This window comes from Sus scrofa, unplaced genomic scaffold (genome assembly GCF_000003025.6).
Source record: "Sus scrofa isolate TJ Tabasco breed Duroc unplaced genomic scaffold, Sscrofa11.1 Contig740, whole genome shotgun sequence".
In the NCBI taxonomy this organism is placed as follows: Eukaryota; Metazoa; Chordata; class Mammalia; order Artiodactyla; family Suidae; genus Sus; species Sus scrofa.
The window spans coordinates 169,809-187,042 of NW_018085303.1; the positions used below are offsets into that span (position 1 = coordinate 169,809).

The window sequence follows — 17,234 nt, forward strand, 5'->3', positions numbered from 1 at the left end:
AACATAAGCAGAAACTCAAAGACAAAATTGATTTGAAAGTGACAACTCAACAGCAAAAAAGCCAATCACCCAATGGAAAAATGGGCAAAAGACCTGAATAGACATTTCTCCAAGGAAGACATACAGATGGCCAACAAGCACTTGAAACAATGCTCAACATCGCTGATTATTAGAGAAATGCAAATCAAAACTACCATGAGATACCACCTCACACCAGTCAGAATGGCCATCATTAATAAGTCCACAAATAATAAATGCTGGAGGGGGTGTGGAGAAAAGGGAACCCTCCTGCACTGTTGGTGGGAATGTATGCTAGTACAACCACTACAGAGAACAGTATAGAGGTATCTTAGAAAACTATACATAGAACTACAATATGACTCAGCAATCCCACTCCAGACAAAACTCTCCTTAAAAAAGACACATGCACTCACATGTTCATTTCATCATTTTTCACAATAGCCAAGAGCTGGAAACAACCAAATGTCCATTGACAGACAATTGGATTAGGAAGATGTGGTATATATATACAACAGAATACTACTCAGCCATAGAAAAGAACAAAATAATGTCATTTGCAGCAACATGGATGGTACCAGAGACTCTCATCCTGAGTGAAGTAAGTCAAAAAGAGAAAGACAAACACCATATGATATCACTTATATCTGGAATCTAATATATGGCACAAAGGAATCTTTCCACAGAAAAGAAAATCATGGACTTGGAGAATAGACTTGTGGTTGCCAAGGGGAAGGGGGAGGGGGAGGGAGTGGGAGGGAATGGAAGCTTGGGGTAAAAAGATGCAGAAGGTTGCCTTCGGGGTGAATTAGCCATGGGATCCTGCTGTGTGGCACTGGGAACTCTGTCTAGTCACTTATGATGGAACATGCAATGTGAGAAAAAAGAGTGTATACACCTATGTGTAACAGGATCACCATGATGTACAGTAGGAAAAATATATATACATAAATAAATGATGAAAAATTTAAAATAAAAAATAAAAAAGAAAGTGAAAGGGCAATGGCCTGGCAACCAGAGGTATGGCTTCTGGTACCTGGCTCTCTCTGGTAATTTCTGGCTGTGTGTCCTTTGGCAAACTACAGTCACCTCTCAATTCCTCATGAGCAATTGAGGGGGTTGGAACTAATGGTGCTGATAATCTACCCTAGCTTTAAATTATAATATTCCAACATATGATTGACAACTTCCCAGACTACCAGATAGAGAAGCTTCATAAGGAGGCAAAATATGTATAAACTGAGGAAATAGGCAAAGTAGGAACAAAGAGAATTAAAATCAGTATAGGTAGTAAACAGACGAAAGATAATAAGAATGTCTAGTTTATCAACAGTTTATTCAAGAAAAGAAAAAGGATAAAATTTGATTATTTGTTCAATTACATGGCACTCTCTTAGACCATGTAGGTTACAAAGGACATATGATTTGTTTTTTAACACTTTGATGTACAGAGTGTCAAAGAATGACATCATTTTTAATTTACCAATTTTTAATAGATACCATAGTTTAAGAAACAGTATATTTCTAGGCATATAAGATGACCTAAGTCTTGAATATTTCTCTGAAATTACATAATGTCATTTCTGCAACCAGCATGAGTGAGAATTTATAGGTCTGAATCTTCATAGCCATCCACTCAGGAAATATTCCTGTAATGCACAAGATGACTGAATAGCCTCCTCATTGCTACTTTCATCTCTTTGTTCCTGAGTGTGTAGATGACTGGATTCAGAAATGGAGTGATAAATGCATCAAAAATAGCAAGATATTTATCCAGGTGTGATGTGGGAGAAGGCCATGTGTAGAAAAATATCAGTGGCCCAAAGTACAAAACCACCATAGTGATGTGAGCTGACAAAGTGGAAAGGGCCTTAGATGAACCACCAGAAGCATGTTTCCAAATGGTGAACAGAATAAAGATATAGGAAATGATGAGCAAGACAAAGGAGCCCATAGAAAGGAGCCCACTGTTGACAGTTACCATGAACTGCAGCTCCTGGGTGTCTGTGCAGGCAAGTCTGAGGAGCCGTGGAAGGTCACAGTAAAAACTGTCTAATACATTCAGATCACAAAAAGGTAAATCCACCACAAAAAATAATTGAGCCATTGAATGGATAAGGCCAATGATCCAGGAAGTCACTAAAAAGCATAGACATATTCTTGGATTTATGATGGTCAGGTAATGGTGAGGCCTACATTTGGCCACGTATCTGTCAAAGGCCATGGCAATGAGCAGCACCATCTCTGTGCCCCCAGCAGCATGGGTAAAGAAGATCTGGGTAATACATCCACAAAAGGAGATGGCTTTGTGCTTCTTGAAAATATTGCCAATCATTTTGGGGGCTGTGATTGAGCAAAATACCATATCAATGGCTGGAAGGTTAGCCAGGAGGAAATACATGGGGGAGTGCAGATGAGAATCCAAGGTTACAGTGAACACAATGACAAGGTTCCCCATCATGCTTGAAGAGTAGAACAAAAAGGAGAAGACAAAAAGGAGAAGCTGGATCTCCCATGAATTGGTGAACCCCAGGAATACAAACTCTGATACTATGGAGTGATTCCTTACATCCATTGCCTCACACACCAGGACCAGTTTCCATGCTACCTAAAGGAAGAAGGAAAATGAACAAACATTGCCTAGGCAAGTATTAGTATTCAAGAAAGAACACCTTCAGTCCATGAAAACATCAACTATCATATTAACATCTCACACAAGCAAGTAATCTTCACAACATGCATACCTGATTTCTACTTAGAGGAGTCAGCTGGATCCCATAAGGCACTATGATTTTCCAAACTACTAGTACTAAATTCTTCTTCTTCTGGGCCTCTTTCCCCTTTGCTTTCCTCTAGGATTACATGGATATTTCCTTACTCCTGCCCAGTGTGTTCTATGTTAATAACATATGAGGTTATCTTCAAACACTTTTGACTATGAATTCTTATGAATGGGTATGATTTCAGCTTTTCGGTGAGCCACCTAAGTTCCTCATGCACAGCATACAGCTATCTAAGTCTCTTCTATCACTTATCAATATAAATCTTCAAAACTTTCTTTCTTTTTTTCCTTCCTATATCTATCTTCCTTTTTCTTTCTTTCTTTCTTCCTTTTTCTTTCTTTCTTTCTTTCTTTCTTTCTTTCTTTCTTTCTTTCTTTCTTTCTTTCTTTCTTTCTTTCTTTCTTTCTTTCTTTCTTTCCTTCCTTCCTTCCTTCCTTCCTTTCTTTTCCTTCCTTTCTTCCTTCCAATTTCTCTCATTCTATACTTAAGTCACAAAATCCAACTGTCAACATCCCAGGTTTGATGCTCCCTGTGAAATCTTCCAAATTTGCCCAAGTGTCAGTGCTCCCTTTGCACTATTAACATTTATTTTACTCTGCCTCTCATAATTATACATATTTCCATCTCATAAACTAAAACATAGCTCTTGGCTACAGGAATCATGTCTGGTTCATCTGAGTAGCCCCCAACCTCCATTACAATCACCAGTAGTGATTAACACAACCAAGTATATATTTATATATGTTTATGTTTATATACGTTTATGTTTATATATGTTTATGGATATATGGATATATGTTTATGTATAACTGGTTACTTTGCTATACACCTGAAGCTAATATAACATTTTAAGTCAACTATACTCCAATAAAGTTAAAACAAACAACCCCCCCAAGAATCCCAAATACATTTGGAATGGTTACAGTGTGACAGAAATAAAATATTGGGTGAAAAGAGTTAGATAATGTCTGTGTCTGTAATTGAGAGAGGAGGATGACTGAATTATAAAGTCCAGAAAGAGAAGAAAAGAATATAAGCCAGATGCCAGCATGGGAAGATAAAGACAAAAATACAATCCTTCGGAAGTAAAGAACTGGGAGAGATAAACCATCAGAGTTCCACTATTTAATGGTGTGTTCATGATTTGGTACAGTATCTACATTTTACCAGTAAGATGACTTACATAAGATAAAATATAGGCAGTTATTTGCTTATTATCACAAAGGTAACCAGTGAGAGAGTTTATACTAGGATCAAGAACCCCTGACTCTTGCTGAAAATTCTTTGCATTTTAATATCCTTTGTACTAGCTTCCTATTTCTCCAGTAACAAATTATGAGAACTTAGTGGCTGAAGAAAACACAAATATATTTTTTCTAAGTTCTGGAGAGGAGCGAGTCAAAATGGGTTTTCTGTGCTAAAATCAAAGTGTTGACAGAGCTGCATCTTTTCTGGAGGATCCAGGAGAGAATCCATTTCATTGCCTTTTCCTAGATCACCTGCATTCTTTGGTTTTAGACCCCTTCCTTCCTCTCCAAAGTACATCACTCCAAACTCTGCCTGTCATCACATCTCCTCTCTGACCCTCCTGCCTTCCTCGTATTAAGACCTTTGTGATTACTTTGGGCTGACACAAACTTCTCACCTTAGAAGTTTTTTTTTTTCTTTTTTTGTCTTTTTAGGGCCATACCCAAGGATTTAGAGGTTCCCAGGCTAGGTGTTGAATCAGAGCTATAGCCGCTGGCCTACACAAGCACAGCCAATGTCAGATCTGAGTCGTGACTGTGACCTACACCACAGCTCATGTCAACGCTGGATCCTTAACCCACTGAGTGAGACCAGGGATCAAACCTGTGTTCCAATGGATGCTACTGAGATTCACCCCCATGGGAACTCCCATCTCAAAATTCTTAATCACTTCTGCAAAGTTTCTTTTGCCACAGAAAGTAACATATTCACAGGTCCAGGGATTAAAACAAGGACATCTATGGGGGCCATTTTTCTGTATACCACAACTTTCTTACATGTAAGCAAATAATTTAGGGAAAAAAGAAAAATCTTAAAACTAACCAATAAATTTGACAAAAGAAATTTCAGACAGCCTGTCATAAAGGTAGAAGAGCTAGTGAAGGAGGGAGGACAAATGGTGCATCCTGACTTGTCCCGGAAACTACACGAGTGCCTTCTGATTGCAATTACATCTAGGACTGAATTTGAACAACTAATGTCCAGCAATGACAGGGAGCCTATGATAGTCAGCCAACCTTTATGTTCTTTGGCAATTAGATATATAATTGACTCCAGAGTTGTTCTCTAGATGTCTTCTGATTCTTAATTCAATAAGTATTTTTGAGTGCTCAAAATGCCAGGCACCATTGTGGGCATTGGGGATATAGCATGGCAAGTATTCCATCACTGAGGGGTCCTTATTCATGACAGAAAAAGCAATTTTGGTGTGTTACATACAGTACTTCCTTCTCTAGAAAGGATAAAAACACTAGAATAAATGTTGTTAAGTCATCACATATCTGGGGATTCTCAAACATTCTGCTTGCTCTTAGTTCAGTTTCTACCTTTAGAAATTCTCTTCTCAGGATTTAGACTGCTTCCTTTACCTGAATCTTCACCAATAATTTCTATCACACTAATTTTTAGTGGCTTTCTAATAAATACTCATGAGTTCTACCTCCCCAAATATATTATAAAAAAACTTTGGGCAGCTTCCATATATCATAATCCTTTGGACTAACTGAAAAGCAATTCAAAAATGATGCTGGAAGATTTCTTGGCTTATTCACTTATTCACTCAACAAATATTTATGCAGCATGTCTAAAGTGCCCACTACTCTCCTAATTAGTGATCATATAGAGATAAAAAAAGGGCAGAGATCAATCATGTGGAATAAAGTAATGAAGTAAGAAATTGAACGTATACAGAATGGGACCATAGGTTATCAGAACAGCTTTAAGTAAGAGTTGTATAAACAATTTTATGACTTAAAACCAAACATACAGGTCATGAACTATGAACAAACTAATCAAAATTTCACTAGGAATAGGCAGAAAAATAATAAAAAAGAATTCCTTCTGATCACTAAAGGAAAAATACTTCTCATCAACAGTATTTTAAGGCTTTCATGAAGTAGCAATAACAATAATAAAATACTTAGAAGGGAAAATATAAGTGGTGCTTCCTCCAGATTGAAATTTGAATAGCAAAAAATTACAAATGAGAATAGCAAAAGAAACGGTGGTAAATTTGACTATTAATGAACATATAAGGAATAGAGTTAGCAAAACTAGAAGAGGGTTTATTGGGTTATTCAGAAAAAAAAAAATGAGATTCCTTGTGAAGCTTATACTAATTTACAGAGTCTAGCCAGAGGGCAAGAAGGACATTTTTTAAAAAGTAGTTTAAATACATTTTAAAAATCAGAAATAAAATTGAGGAGTTCCCGTCGTGGCGCAGTGGTTAACGAATCTGACTAGGAACCATGAGGTTGAGGGTTCGATCCCTGCCCTTGCTCAGTGGGTTAACGATCTGGCATTGCCGTGAGCTGTGGTGTAGGTTGCAGACAGGGCTCGGATCCCTCGTTGCTGTGGCTCTGGCGTAGGCCAGTGGCTACAGCTCCGGTTCGACCCCTAGCCTGGGAACCTCCATATGCCGTGGGAGCGGCACAAGAAATAGCAAAAAAGACAAAAAAAAAAAAAAAAAAAGAAAGAAAGAAAGAAATAAAATTGATAGAAAGAAATGCAAAACAAAATTGAATCACTGAATGTAGGAGGAGATGAAGAGAGTCAGATAGATGGCAAATTATGATAGAGGAAGAGATAGTAGAGTGGGAGCTTGTTTAGACATGCAGTCTTAAGAGCCTCAGTGTTCCAAATTATTTTCTACTAGCACTTAGCATTAGAATTGCTTTCCTTTAAGCTAACATATTAGATCCCCTAGTTTTACTTTCATTACTAAGCGAAAAGGTGCTTCACTAAGCTATTACAGACAAATATGTTACCAGGTGACTTTCCTTTGCTGAGATCTTGTGCATGCAGGTAATGAGATTTTGATGACAATGAAGTGATCCATTTTAACTCTGATTCATTACCCAAGAAGGCTTAGTTTGAATAGGTTGCTGCAGAAGATAGGTAAAGAGAAGATGAGCTCAGCTCGAGACAGAGAGACTCTAAGAATGAGAGTTAAAGCTGAGAAAAAGAGAAATAAAGTCAAAGACAAAATGTACCTACTTGAAAATCCCTTCAATAGCAAAGAAGACAAAATAATGGAAATAGCAAATATCAGCATATCTGGAAATTTATCCAGCTCTTGTCTTCAAGCTTTAAGAATCTTGAGTATCCATCTATTGTCTCCGAGTTATAGTTCAGTCTCTGAATAGCTTCTAGTGGGAGAAGCTAGAATATGGGTGTTTATGATCATTTTGGGGCATCCTGGACTTTCCATGCAAAAAATATGTACTCTCCCAAGATCATTGCCATTAGATGAGATATCACCTTGAATTCTCTAATTTTAGTGTAGCTATTACTCTCAAGAATTATGATAAGATTTATAGCCATCATTTATTTAGACTTTTAAAATGATTACAATATGTGGCAAATCCAGATTCTGCAGCATTTGATGGAACTGTCATTTAAATGTCTTGATCTCTCTGGAATTAGAATTGGGCAATCCTTAGAATAGAATTATGCTTAAAACTTTTGGAAAAAAAAAAAACAGAGAAATGCTCATTATTCTCAATGAATAAATTCAGTCAGCTGGAAGAGATCTAGAAGTATGTTCTGACTCAGTTCCTTTCCTTTGTTTCTCCACTCAGGACATGTCAGTTCTTCCCCAGTTTACAAAATTTGAAAGCTCATTTTCTTCTTTGGTTTTCTGACATTTTTATTAACATAATCATCCAAAGATTCTTCTTTACAAAAAGAGAATCTCTCATTCTTTCAATTAAGCCCTTGGTTCTTTCTCTGTGGATATAAAGAAGTCAGAAACTCTTTCAGATAAATGTTTAAAGTCCTTGAATTTGGTCAAAGCAAATAAAAATCACTCATCTGTACCTTCTAGATTTAATAACCCTAATTCCTTTGGCTTTTCCTCATAGAGGCCATTTCTATCCCTTTAACTTTGTAGCTCTAACTGCCCCCATTTCACTACATCTTACTGTAGTGACCTAGGAAAAAATTCTAATAAATATTTAAAAATATAAACAAAATCAGGATGTTTGCTCACTGACTATTAAACATTATACATTTAGCTTCCTACTTTTTTCCCCCCTCTATGTTCATCACCTAATTTTCACTGAAACTACATTATTTTAGCATGATGAGTTATATTAATAGATATTTTTCTTCTAAGCAAGTTTTCAGTCTTCCATTCTTCACCTTGATTCTATGAAATCAGGGTTTTATTTTTTAAAATTTCACTTATCATTAGTATCCAGTGGAATTTCTCCTCTTTTTACCTTAGTTCTTTAAAGATTGAAGTAAAACAGATAACAAGCTTGTTGTGACTACAAGAACCACACTTGTCTTTACTTTCAGTGCTAATAAATTTCCCTAAACATTCTTTAGTACAGTTAAGAACATAACCTATATCCTGGTTCTGACTAAATTGTGGACTCCAGACTCTGCAATGTATCTTCGGTTGCACCTTGGGCTCTCCAAGTCACTTTCAAGTCCTAGTTAAATATTGAGGTTAATTCTTCTCCATGTTCACAACCATTCATATTGATTCTCCTGTTGTGTTCATCATCTCACTACTCCCACCTGTCTTCCTGCTTCCAAGCCAAATCTTAAATGATATAACAAAAAGCAAACTGTTACCTGAGTTTTCCTTGTCACTGAAGTTTATCTAGTTTAACACCTTTCTCCTATTGTTGACCTTACCCCATTCATTCCCTGCAGCTATTTACAGATTATTTTCTCAAGCACACAGAGGTATATAGAATGTTTCTAAAAATGGAAACAAAATAGCTAATTAACTTCACTAGAGGATAGAGATCAAATAATGCTATAGTGACCTGGGATTGTAAAAGTAAAGTCAATTAGTCAAGGAAATGGTCTTCTAAAAATATATTCATTGTGATCAAAGCAACAAAGGGGGAAATGTTGAAAGTGAGTAACAAGAGGGAGGAATAACACCAGAATTTCTACAAAATTCAATATCTGTCATTTTATTTGCCAGTTTAAATCCTATTATGATGAATGAAAGACTCCTTGGATAATTTCATAGTATTCACTTTTCAAAAGCTTCATAGAAATAATAATGGAATAATCTTATAAAACATAAAATTTCTCTATACATCAAAAAACTAGACAAGTGAAAAAAATAAACAAGAAATTAATTTTTTTTTGTCTTTTTGCCATTTTCTTGGGCTGCTACTGTGGCATATGGAGGTTCCCAGACTAGGGGTCAAATCGGAGCTGAAACCACTGGCCTATGCCAGAGCCACAGCAACACAGGATCCAAGCTATGTCTGTGACCTACACCACGGCTCATGGGAACGCCAGATCCTTAACCCACTGAACAAGGTCAGGGATTGAACCTGTAACCTCATGGTTCCTAGTTGGATTCATTAACCACTGAGCCATGACGGGAACTCCTAAAAATGGTTTTTAATGTGACTTTTATAGATAATAAGTTTACCACATTTCAATAAGCACTTTGAAGATATAAGCTTTGTCTAACTCATATTTGTTTCTTCCAAAGCTACTTGTACAGTTTCCCACATTCAAGTGGGCCTAATATCTATGTGTTGAACTTAAAGAAAAAAATCCAGCCATTAAAATTACTCCATTGTCCTTTACTGTGACTGTCATTTGGAGGTAGGAATAATATGTATAAGGAAGTTAATGTCAAAATATCAAGAAGAAGTAACAGGACTTGTTTCTCTGTCTTCAGCCTCAGGTACAGAACATTGAAGTAATCATATTCCTCAGTCCATACTAAATTACCAGCATTGGTTTACAAAGGGCCCTACTCTTGTTTTACTTGTTTGTTCACTTTAAACTCCATTTCCAATCTCTTTCTCTCAGAAGAAATGATTCTAGTTTTTAAAAAACGTGTCCCAGTATTGAATGTGTTATTCTAAAACATGTATATTGTTTTGTATGTTTATTCATATAAAACATTTTTATACATATTATTTGAATTCTTTTTTCACTTAGACCATGCTGCTATGTGTATATCTAGTCTATTATTTCCAAATCCTGGATACTAATCCAGTGGGTATGTACTACCTTTTGCCTATCTGATCACCTAGTGACAGACACCCAGTTTTCAGGGCTGCTGCATATGACTGCCCAAGCATCGGATGCCCTGCTCCAACGTCTTCAACTTCCACATCTCAGTTATGTTAACATTCAGTTGGAACAAAGTTGTTTGATAAAACCGATTCTTAAAACCCCAAAAACATGCCCACTGATTAGAACACAACCACTGTCACAAGTCCTTTGAGGTTTCACCTGCCACCTAAGATCCTTCTCCAAATTCCTTATGTGTCAGCTACTAAAAGTTAATACCTGGAAAAGCAGGAGTCTCTAGGACTCTGTTCCAACTCTGTGGCAAGTATATGTTGTGATGAGTCAGTGCCTATACCATGAAGTTATTTCATATTTTGAATCCTTCACTGTATTAAAATCAACATCTGAAATAGGCACCTTAACACCTGTCTCCCTGAAGATCAGTAGTGACCATAATCATTCCTCTTGATGCAGTAAAAATCATTCACTTTTGAACTAGTAATCATTATTTAATTACTTTTATGGCACAGAAAAACAATACAAATGAAGCAGGTGGCTAATCTAAAGTATAAATTCCAGTGCTAGAAATAATATCAAAGGAGAAAAAAGAAAATTTTCCTCTCCAGTGTTCTGAGCCCCAGGCAGAAGGTACAGAGAGTTGTCATTAATTTGTGTTGCTATGGTAACAGTGTGTGTCAAAGATTCATGACAAAATAGTCAAATGCCCACTCAAGTTGAATTATACTAGAGAGCCTATATGAAATGTTGGGGCACAGCACAAGGAGTTGGCTAAAATGATTGATTACACCGTCAGTGACACCCCAATGAGAACTTCATAGGAAAACTAAGTTGAAGGTCTGAAGATAAAGACATCAATTCTAAAGGCATAAGACCAGGAAACTCAAAAAGAGAACGGTGAAGGATGCCATATGGAATCAAAAGAGTAAATGAATCAAAGAAGGACAAAGAGAAGAGGACAATCACTTATACAGCTTGTCTTTATAGTCTAACCAACGTGGAATGGGTCGAAATAAAGTCTTGCTTACAATAAATATATGTTACATGCACAAAAAATCATAATAAACCATTGTCAAGTCCATTGGAGAATGGAATGACTACTCAAGAAGGGAGAAAGAATGCAAACATTTATTAAGTCAGTTCTATTTTTATTAGGACCAGATAATAAACCAACTGAGCATGTCTAACATTACTTATGATGACATATAAATGTTATGCAATCCCCGATATGATGTAATAGGAAGCCTGATTCACCTATTTCTTATTCTTTACAAAAACCCCAGACACTAGGCTAATTATGAGGAAAAGCTTCAGACAAACCCACATTACTCAACCTTCTACAAAATACCTGACCAATATATAGCCATGATAAAAAAAGTAAAACTGAGAAATTAAAAAACCAGAGGAGACATAACTAAACATAACATGGTGTCCTAGATTGTACTCTGGAATAGGAAAAGAATGTTAATAGCAAATCTGGTGAAATCTGAATACAATTAGAGTTTAGCTAGTAGTAATGCATTAGCGTCAATTTCTTAGTTTTGACAAAAGTACCATGAAAATTTAGGATAATAACATTAGAGGAAACTAAGAACCTTCTGTATCTTCTCTGCAACTTCTCTGTAAATCTAAATTTATGCCAAAATAAAAGCTTTATTAAAAAAAACATGATCATTGGGAGTTCCCGTCATGGCTCAGTGGTTAAGGAATCTGACTAGGAACCATGAGGTTGCCGGTTTGATCCCTGGTCTTGCTCAGTGGGTTAAGGATCCGGTGTTACCGTGAGCTGTGGTGTAGTTTGCAGATGTGGCTCAGATGCTCAGATCCCGCATTGCTGTGGCTCTGGCGTAGGCCAGTGGCTATAGCTCCGATTAGACATCCAGCCTGGGAACCTCCATATGCTGTGGGAATGGCCCTAGAAAAGACAAAAAAAAAAAAAAAAAAAAAAAAAGAAAGAAAAAAAAATGATCAGAAGAAGAAATATAAAATGGGCTGAATAGACTTACTAGATGGAAATCATACACGAACATATGTTGAAATTCTGCTATTTGTCAAATGCCCATTTAGGGCACGTGGTGAATAATATAATGGTGCAGGAAAGTGAAGAATTAATTGTCCAGTAGAGACATGAGACTTAGCAATTGAGGAAACATGATCTAAAAATGACAGAAGACAGAAATGACCAGGAGTTTATCAACCTAGAGTCTAGATTTGGATCTTCCATATAACTTTTATGATTTGATCTAATTAGTTAATTTTCCATTACCTGAGATTTTCTAAAATAAACTTTGTGTGTGAGATGATTTATAGTTTTGTTTAAAATTTAAAACATATTATCCTAATTGAATTTTAATAATTTTCTAAGTAAGTGCATGTGATAATTTATTATCTTTCAGATCTAAGATACCTCTCTACATTGTGTGATGCAGAAGGTGGAGCTCTGAAAATTAATTTTTTTTTTTTTGGTGCCAGATCTGCCATTAGAGGACCCTAGAAGGTGATTGAAAGATTAGAGGAGGAAGAAAAAGCACTCCTTCCTATTTGCTGCCTGTGGGCTTCCTCTCTGCTCACTGTGCCTGTGAGCATCACCCAACCACACCCTTCACTTTAGCAATCGTGGTTACTTTCCAAGATAGCTGCTGTTTTCCAGCATTAGAGGAACTCATCTCATCATTCCTTCCTTGGGAATACCTGTGTTAACCAGCAGAATCCCTTCTCATTGGTTATGTCCCTGCCTATAGGACCTCCTCTGAGCTCAAAGATGCTTCAAGCCACATTACCTTCCTCATATTTGGGTTTCAGCTACACAGGTCCTTATGCCAAGCTTTTAATAGTTTTTAAGTTTTGTTTTTCAATTTTTATTTTTTTTCTTTTTATGGATGCACCTGTGGCATATAGACATTCCTGGGCTAGAGGCAGAATAGGAGCTGCAGCAGGCCTGGATCACAGGGATGCCAACACCAGATTAAAGCTGCATCTGGGACCTATGCTCCAGTTTGTGGCAATGATGGATATTAACCCACAGAGTGAGGCCAGGAATGGAAACTGTATCCTCATGGACACTATGTCTGGATCTTAACCTGCTGAGCCACAATGGGAACTCTGTTTTTCTGTTTAAATAATTATAATTTCTTCCCTTTATTTCCCATTTTTCACCGTCTAAGAGGGTGAAAGCTGCTTCTCACAAATGTTGTGATGTCTTAGATCTCATTCTTTTTCAAAAAACTTGTTAACAAATTTATGCTTAGTTAACAATTCCTTACATCAAATTTTTCTGTTAAAAAAAATTGTATCATTTCTGTACTCTTACTGGACCCTGAAAAATCAGATTAGCAACAGAATAATGAAGGAAGATAACTGATGATACGTTGAAAAGCTAGATAACAAATCAGGGAGTTCCAGTTGTGGCTCAGTGGTAACAAACTCAACTAGTATCCATGAGGACTTGGGTTCAATCCCTGGCTCCACTCAGTGGGTTAAGGATCCAGTGTTGCCATGAGCTATGGTATAGGTTGCAGATGTGGCTTGGATCCTAACCCTAGCCCTAACCCTAACCCTAACCATGCCATGGCTGTGGAGTAGGCTGGTAGCTATAGCTCAGATTTGACCCCTAGCCTGGGAACTTCCATAGGCTGTGGGTTGACCCTAAAAAGTAAAAAAAAAAAAAAAAGAAAGAAAAAGAAAAGAAAACAAAACAAAACAAATTAACTGTATAGTATGGCAAAAAAGGTTAAGTAAGAATTAATAAGACAGTCTACTTAAACATGGGAAAAACAGAAAGTGAATAATAAGCCAATACTGACTTTCAAAAGAGATTGTTCATATTAATTCTATTTGGCACTATATAAAAGTAAGGTTACTGGCAAGCTAAGAAAGACAGACCTCTAGTCTTAAATCTCCTAGAGAAGCAGAGCTCAGAGATTCACATCACAATTCAATCTGGGTAGGAAGAAAAAGGACAGAAAGAACCCATACTAGTAGGTGGTGACATTCTGGTTAAATTTGACATATCTTATTTAGTTCATATCCCTCTGAAATTCTAGAGTATTTTGCCTTTTTATACACGCTTAGTCTATTTAAGAGATTTTACTGTCATTCACAAACTGAGTGCATAATCTCCTCATTGCCACCTTCATCTCTTTATTTCTTAGAGTATAAATAACTGCATTTAAAAAAGGAGTGATAACTGCATCAAAGATGGCAAGAAACTTATCCACATGTGATATGGGAAATGGCCACACATAGAAAAAAATTAATGGCCCAAAGAACAAAACAACCACAGTGACATGAGCTGACAGAGTGGAGAAGGCCTTGGATACACCACCTGAAGATCTTTTCCAAACAGTCACCAAAATAAAGATATAAGAGATGATCAAAATTAAAAAGGATGCCACAGAAATAAAGCCACTATTAGCAGTAACCATGAATCCCAATGTGTAAGTCTCTATGCAAGCAAGTTTGATAAATCGAGGAAGATCACAAAAAAAGCTGTCTAATTCATTAGGGCCACAGAAAGGCAAGTCTACAACAAAAGCCAATTGAGTCACTGAATGAATGAAGCCAATAATCCAAGAAGTGACTAGAAATAAAATGCACCTTCGTGGATTCATGATACTCAGGTAGCGGAGAGGCTTACATATGGCCACATATCTGTCATAGGCCATGGCAATGAGCAGCACTATCTCCGTGCCCCCAACTGTGTGGATAAAGAAGATCTGAACTACACAGCCCCCAAAAGAGATGGTTTTATCTTTCCTTAAAAGATCATAAATCATCTTGGGAACTGTGGATGAGCAAAATATTAAGTCTATGATGGAAAGATTGGCCAACAGGAAGTACATGGGAGAATATAAACGAGGGTCAGAGGTCACACTAAACACAATGAGGAGGTTTCCCATCAGACTTGCCACATAGAAGACAGAAGAAAAGAGGAAGAGAAGGAGTTGTATCTCCCAGGAATCAGAGAGCCCCAGGAACACAAACTCAGACACCACAGAGCGATTGGCTTTATCCATTGCCTCTGTTTGCAGTGACAACTCTCCTGTCACCTGAAAGAAGAGAGTAAGGAAAACAGGTTTAGGAGAAATGGCATCGATCTCAATCTTGAGTAGTTCAGTACTTGTCAGAAAACTGGACAAAGGCTGATGTGTGCTTCTGGAGACCATTTCAGTCAGGAAGCAATTCATATTCCTCTGTTGTATATTTCATTGCCAAAATATATTGCAAAAAATAAGGATCCTTTTACTTTGGATGGAAAGTTCTGTTGTATTTTCGTATTGTTATTTTACAGTCATGTCTCAAGTTACTATAAGTTAAAAGGCTTTTATAGATTGTTCAACTATGTGAAATTATTATTAAGTGCCTGGGTTTTATACTCTGGGCATTTCTCAGTATATTGATACCATATCTGTGATCACCTTGGCAAGTTCAGCTCCAGGCCTATGCCACAGCCATGGCAACACCAGATCATCTGTGACCTGTGCTGTAGCTTATAGCAATGCCAGATCTTTCACCCACTGAGCGAAGCAGGGAACCTGCATCCTCGTAGACACTATATGGGATCCTTAACCTGTTGAACCACAATGGGAACTCCAGTGCTTTTTTTAAGACCTGAGAAATTTCTCATATTTGTAAATTAGGATGACAAAATAGTTACTTAAATGAATGAAGAAAAGATGGGAGTAGAGGATGCCAGAACATGGCTGTTATCATCCCACAGAGGGCAGATGAGTGCCAGAGAAAGTGACACAATTATGGGCTCTGCAGAGGGGATTCCGACTAGAGTGGGAGAGGAAAGAATGTTGGACCAGAACAACAATGATGAGTCATAAATCCCAAGTAGAAGAGAAAGAGTGAAAATATCAGAGGTTTTACACATGGCTCTGTTAACAATATATGTGTGTACTTACATACTTAAATGTGTATATACTTATATAACAATATATGTGTATGTTTAGTATGCATTTTATTTATTATTTATTCAGTATACTGAATCTCATTCTGACTTAAATAAATGCATACTAAAAATAACGACACTAGTTTTTTTCTTATCAGACTGACAGACATTTAAACATGTGACAAAATTCAGAGGAAATGGAGGAAAAGGTAGTCTCATAACTGGTGGCAGGAAAGTAAATGGATAAAATATGTACCAATTTGGCAATACCTTCCAAAATTTCATATGCTTGTATACTTTGACTCAGCTATTCTACTACTGGAAAAAAGATCTCCGGCCAAATTTATGCATGCATGTGAACAAAGTGGACAGAGAAAAGATTCGGAGGTGTTTATTAAGGCATTGTTGTTTATAAGACAAAAGCTGAAAATAAATTAAATGGGTAGAAATAGGGCACTAGTTAAATAATCTCTATTAGATCCATTCCATAGAATACTATGCATCTATTTACAACGCTAAAGTAGAACAAAAAGTATATAGTCAGGCTAGATGGGAGGAAGAGGGGTATCTTGCACTCATCCCATGTGGCTTTTAAAAATTATATAAATAAATTACATGTGCAAAATTACATAAATAAAACAACAAATGCATTGAAATTGCTTAGGTGTACACACACACACACACACACACACACACACACACACCCCTAAAAACCTATTAACTATAATTATTTCTAAGGAGTTGGGTTGAGAAAATTATACAGGAAAAGGGATCTTTCACTTTTCACTTGATGCTCTTAGTGACTCTTAAATTTTTGCAGTGGCCGTATATCAATTTCACTTTTACAAAAAGGTCATTGTATGTGGCTCTGAAAAATTACACAATTTTTATCTTTAGAGATTCAAAACTTGCAAAGATATAACCATGATGTATCTCTAAAATTAAAACAAAGACCAAACCCACTCCTAAGACAGTCACTAACTTTGTTACCCCACTCCTCCCTATTTCTTGCACTCTAAGCTCAACCACTTCCTCCTGCCCGGGCATGCACTCAGATGGTATTTACCCTTCTCTCGTACATACACTCAAATATTTTGTCTCATGGCTTCCTTCCACATTCTTTACTTGCTTGCAATGCCCTTGCCTGCACTATGTCCTGTAATTCTTCTCTTTCTTCAACAACCTATTCTGCAAAACTCCTTCCTCCATGATGTCCTCTTTAATACTCTTAAATACACTAGTGAAGATAAATTTTTCTTACATTGTGGTAA

At 36.8% G+C, this 17,234-nt stretch overlaps 2 protein-coding genes across 2 annotated transcripts; both read right to left on the bottom strand.

Annotated features, from left to right (window-relative positions):
• Positions 1-1,654: 1,654 nt before the first annotated feature.
• LOC100155397 (olfactory receptor 4F15) lies at positions 1,655-2,611 on the bottom strand. Its single transcript, XM_001925009.2, has one exon. The coding sequence runs from the start codon at positions 2,591-2,593 to the stop codon at positions 1,655-1,657; it is 939 nt and encodes a 312-aa protein (XP_001925044.2). The 5' UTR covers positions 2,594-2,611.
• Positions 2,612-14,143: 11,532 nt separating this feature from the next.
• Positions 14,144-15,082, bottom strand: LOC100155398 (olfactory receptor 4F6-like). Its single transcript, XM_001924491.2, has one exon. The coding sequence runs from the start codon at positions 15,080-15,082 to the stop codon at positions 14,144-14,146; it is 939 nt and encodes a 312-aa protein (XP_001924526.2).
• Positions 15,083-17,234: the final 2,152 nt, after the last annotated feature.